Source organism: Zingiber officinale, chromosome 6B (genome assembly GCF_018446385.1).
Source record: "Zingiber officinale cultivar Zhangliang chromosome 6B, Zo_v1.1, whole genome shotgun sequence".
In the NCBI taxonomy this organism is placed as follows: Eukaryota; Viridiplantae; Streptophyta; class Magnoliopsida; order Zingiberales; family Zingiberaceae; genus Zingiber; species Zingiber officinale.
This window is the reverse complement of record NC_055996.1, coordinates 59,660,869-59,665,792: the sequence shown is the minus strand read 5'-3', so window position 1 is coordinate 59,665,792 and position 4,924 is coordinate 59,660,869. Positions and strand designations below refer to the sequence as shown.

The 4,924-nt window shown below is 31.8% G+C and overlaps 1 protein-coding gene across 1 annotated transcript; it reads left to right on the top strand.

Moving 5' to 3' along the window:
- The first annotated feature begins 1,066 nt into the window (after window positions 1-1,066).
- Window positions 1,067-3,257, top strand: LOC121991019. The gene is made up of 2 exons (XM_042545050.1): window positions 1,067-1,085; window positions 2,605-3,257. Exons 1-2 carry the CDS (start codon window positions 1,067-1,069, stop codon window positions 3,255-3,257), a joined length of 672 nt encoding a protein of 223 aa, XP_042400984.1.
- Window positions 3,258-4,924: the final 1,667 nt, after the last annotated feature.

The following is a 4,924-nucleotide window of genomic DNA, read 5'->3' as shown; positions in this document are numbered from 1 at the left end:
TTAATTTTTGAATGAGAATTTTACCTTTTTTGGTTAAGGGCGGCAATGAAAATTCATATATAATCAACTAACTTAAGTCAAGTTAGATTTAGATACTCAATTATATTCAATAATTGAGCTTAAGTTTGCTTAAAATTATAGGTACCCATAGTGGCCCATAAGTTTAGACACCCATTTATTATTGCAAATGGACATATACAATGGATATTTATTGCGTACAATGATATGTTATCACTAAACTAGTTACCATAAAGATGATACAGTAAACATATGACCTAATTTGTGAAAACTCCTCACTACCGTTCCATTAAATTATTTAACAAGGTTATTAGTCGAGAACAAACAACAAAACTTTTGACATTTTTAAAACTATAAGGGGTGCTTTGAATAGCAAGTGAGTATTAGAGGTACAATGAAACAAAAATCTAACTGATAAAAAACGATAAGAAAAGAAAAACATGTTGACGTTCTAGAACCAGATTTGACTAAGCTAACCGATGTTTTTCGAAATTATGGCACATTTATCATTAATTACATGTTGATGATGAATCAAATATTGGTATAATTAACTGTCACTATCTCTGGGTGATAAGATAGTGGTGCCACGTATGATAGTCTTGTCCTCTTTTAAGTTTTTTCTTCACCTGAAATTCTATCTTTTTTGATCTTTCTTATGAGGTACTTCCTTGCGATTGTTTGCTTGATCGATCTTGTCCGATATTAAATATTAGATGTTAGTGTTGGATTTGACGGGATCTAATATATGATGTTGACCTATAGATTATAATTAATTAGGTTATTCTTTAATAATTTATTTAATTAGCCCAATCACTAAAGCTTTGATGGACGGACTAATGATTGAATTTCTTATTGGGCCGGTCTCATCTCTTGCTCTACCTATTAAGAATTAGGATATGTTGTTATTATAAATAGGCACTTACATCTAGCCTATTTGAATGCTTATTACATATTCTTACACACGACGACTTATGACAATCCTAAGAAGTACACACAGGAATCCATATCCTCTCGTAGAGCGAAAGAGGTGAAGATCAAGTCTTCAATAATGTCGGCGCTCAATGCAGGTAATTCTTATTCTCTAAATCCGTTCATGTGCTTGATAAGATCCGCTTTACAGTAGAAATCTTGATTATGGGATCAAGCTTATGTCACGTTCTATCGCCTTAAGATAAATCTAACATTTGGTATCAGAGTGAAGGTTGATTCAAGTATATGAATTGATATAATACATTATTACCTATCGACATGTTATATCTAGTCGTTTGACGTCTTACAATGAATTATGAAGGTAAATAACTTATATTCACAAGGAAGAATATATTTCAATCTCGTTTGTTTGAATCTGAATTAATTATGATTTTAATCTTGAAATGATGGACATGCATTAATAATAATTTTCTTTTACTAAACAGGAGGTTTGTTTTGAATGTTAATGTTATTATGTCTCAAAACAAATATTTGATGACAATTAATGATATAATTAATTACTATATATAAATCAATGTTGCATAAGTTATTTCTATAGATGATTTATTCATGATATCAAGACAACTGCCATAATTATTAATGTTGTTATAGCATATGTCATTAATAGTTGCCATATTAGTTGTCATATTAATAATCATATTATTTATTAAGATAAATATCTTATGTGATTAATGTGCTTTCGATAAATCATTTACCATAATATATTAGGAAATAATGTCCATATTATCTTTATATTATTACATTTATGCTTGATTGATTTAATTGTTGATTTCGTCATCTCGTTATTTAAGGTATTAACGTGTTGCGATATCCTTAATTGATTTTAAATTATAATTATTATTTTCATGTATATAATTATGGTACGCATGATTGAAAGCATGACATAAATATATTAAATTTAATGTGGGACTTTTATTTATTTTCATGATAAGTCAACCAACGGAAGATTTATCAATTAAATAAATAGAAATAACGAAATCACACTTATGTTACATTCTTATATTAAAATTATTAATTGACCCAACCGAAAATTATTATTTTAATTACTGAATAGAATTTATTATAGTATGAATTTATCTTTTGACTAATGGTGGGGTGAATTCAACTATAATTATGCTAAAAATTTTATGGAAAAAATTTATGTGCATTTATTACCGTCATCCCAACGGAAGATTGTAATATTTTGTTATTTTTTTATAGAAAATTTATATTTAATTTTCTATAATACTTTAGCACTAACACACAATTTAATCGTAGTTCTAAATCAATTCTGCCCAACGGTGATTTGAATTTAGCTCTATGATTAAGTCAAAAATCTAACGGAGAAAATTTATGTGCATTTATTACAATCGGCCCAATGGAAGGTTGTAACATTTGCTTTTTCTCGATGGATAACGTATGTCATTATTCTCTATCATAATTTTTGGTACTAATGTAATACTTAATTGTAGTCTGAATTTATTATCTGCTCAACGGTGATATAAATTCAATTCTATAATTACATTAAAGTGTACTTCTTCAATCGCTTATGTATTATGATTATGATTTATATTTTCCATTATTGTTAATGAGCATGATTTAACTCTATGAACGCAGCTTCAATTATGAGCCAAATCGCATCCATTGAAACTCTGACGGGTAGCAATTTTAAGAAATGGAACGAACATATTCGCCTCGTTTTGGGTGTTATGGACCTTGATTATGCCTTACGGGTTGATAAACCTACCCCACTTTCAAACACTAGCACTCAAGAAGAAAAATCTGCTTATGAAAAGTGGGAAAGGTCCAACCGTTTGTCACTTATGATAATGAAAGGTTCCATATCATCGGATATTCGAGGAGACGTGCCTGATTCTGAAAATGCTAAAGACTTCCTTAATTCCGTTGAGGAGCAGTTTCAGAGTTCCTCTAAAGCACTTGCTACCACATTGATCATCAAAATGGTAACTTCTAAGTACAACCGCCTTGGTGGTGTTTGTGGGCATATTCTAAGAATGAATGATATGGCTGCTCAGCTTAAGGCCATGGACATGGAGATCTCTGAGGGCTTTCTCGTTCACTTCATTATGACATCTCTTCCTTCTCAGTTTGGTTCTTTCAAGATCAACTATAATACTCAGAAGGAGAAATGGAAAATGAGCGAACTGATCAATATGTGTGATCAGGAAGAAGAAAACCTTAAGGCTGAGACACCTGATAGTGCTCACTTTACCACTCAACGACAGGGCAAGAAACGGAAACTACATTGAAAGGATAAAAGACATGTGAAGAAAAATAATGATGGAAATAAGGCAAAGACTTCATGTTCCAAGACTCACAAATACAACTTTTGTCGTGAACTTACTCATTTTCAGAAGGATTGTCCAAATTCAAGGAGTTGTTAGCTAAAAAGGGTAAAATGTCTAGTTATGTTTGTTATGAATCATTTCTTGCAAATGTTCCTACTGATACATGGTGGATTGATAGTGGTGCTTCTGTACAAATTACTTATTCATCGTAGGGATTCCGTTTCGCGAGGAAGCTAAATAAAGGAGAACACAACGTTTTGGTTGGAAATGGAAATAAAGTTCCAGTTGAAGCCGTAGGAACTCTCTCTTTGGTTTTGGAGAGTGGTTTCAAACTAGATTTATTTGATATTGTTTATGTTCCCAGTATTATAAAGAAACCTTATTTCAATTTCTCGACTTGTCGGTTATGGTTATTCTGTCTTGTTCGAGAATAAAGATTTTACCATTTCATTAAACAACAAAATTATTGGTTATGGTATTTTAGAGGGAGACCTCTTTAAATTATATTTAAATGCTTCTTCTGCAAATATATTGGAATCCATGCATGAAAATTGTACAGCCCAAATCAGCAACAAAAGAATATTAATGGATGAGAATTCGTTAATACTATGGCACGAACATTTGGGCCATATATCTCGGGACAGAATGCAATGTCTCATTAAAGATGGAATACTTCATTATTATATTTCTCTAATTTCGACACATGTATTAAGTGTATTAATGGAAAATTTACACAAAAGAACAAACATGGCACCACCAGAAGTAATGGACTATTAGAACTGATTCATACTGATATCAGTGGTCCTTATACTCTTGGTATTCATGGGCATCGTTATTTCATCACCTTTATTGACGACCACTCTCGTTATGGATATATCTATCTCCTTCGTGAAAAATCTAAAGCACTCCAGGTTTTTAAGGATTATAAATCTGAAGTTGAAAACCAACTTGATCGAAAGATTAAAGTGGTTCGATTTGATAGAGGAGGAGAATATTATGGAAGATTCTCTGACTCAGGTCATAATCCTGGATCTTTTGCCTTATTTCTGAAAGAATGTGGTATTATTACTCAGGTTTCTATGCCGGGCACATCTCAGCAAAATGGTGTCACTGAGAGACGTAATCATACCCTTAAGGATATGGTATGAAGTATGATATGTCAAACTTCTTTACCTAAGTATCTTTGGGTTGAGGCTCTTAAGATAGCTATGCATATACTAAATCGTGTTCCTACTGAAGCTACGCCTAAAACCCCTTATGAAATATAGGCGCAAAGGAAACCAAATATTGGGTATATTCGTGTATGGGGATTTCCTGCAGAGGCTAAAATTTACAACCCAAATATACGAAAGCTTGATCCTAAGACAATAAATTGCTATTTCGTCGGTTACCCAGAACATTCAAAGGGTTATCGATTTTATTGTCCATCACATACCACAAGAATAATCGAAACTAGACATGCAATATTTTTGGAAGATGTTGGTAATTATGGTGATAGCATGTCTCACAAAAATATTCTTGAAGAGGAACGTGAAATTTTAAATGTTCCCATTATTTCAAGAGATTTAATTATCCCTGATTATGTGGGAGAATCATCAAATAATGAGACAATGTCTAATGTTTCAGAC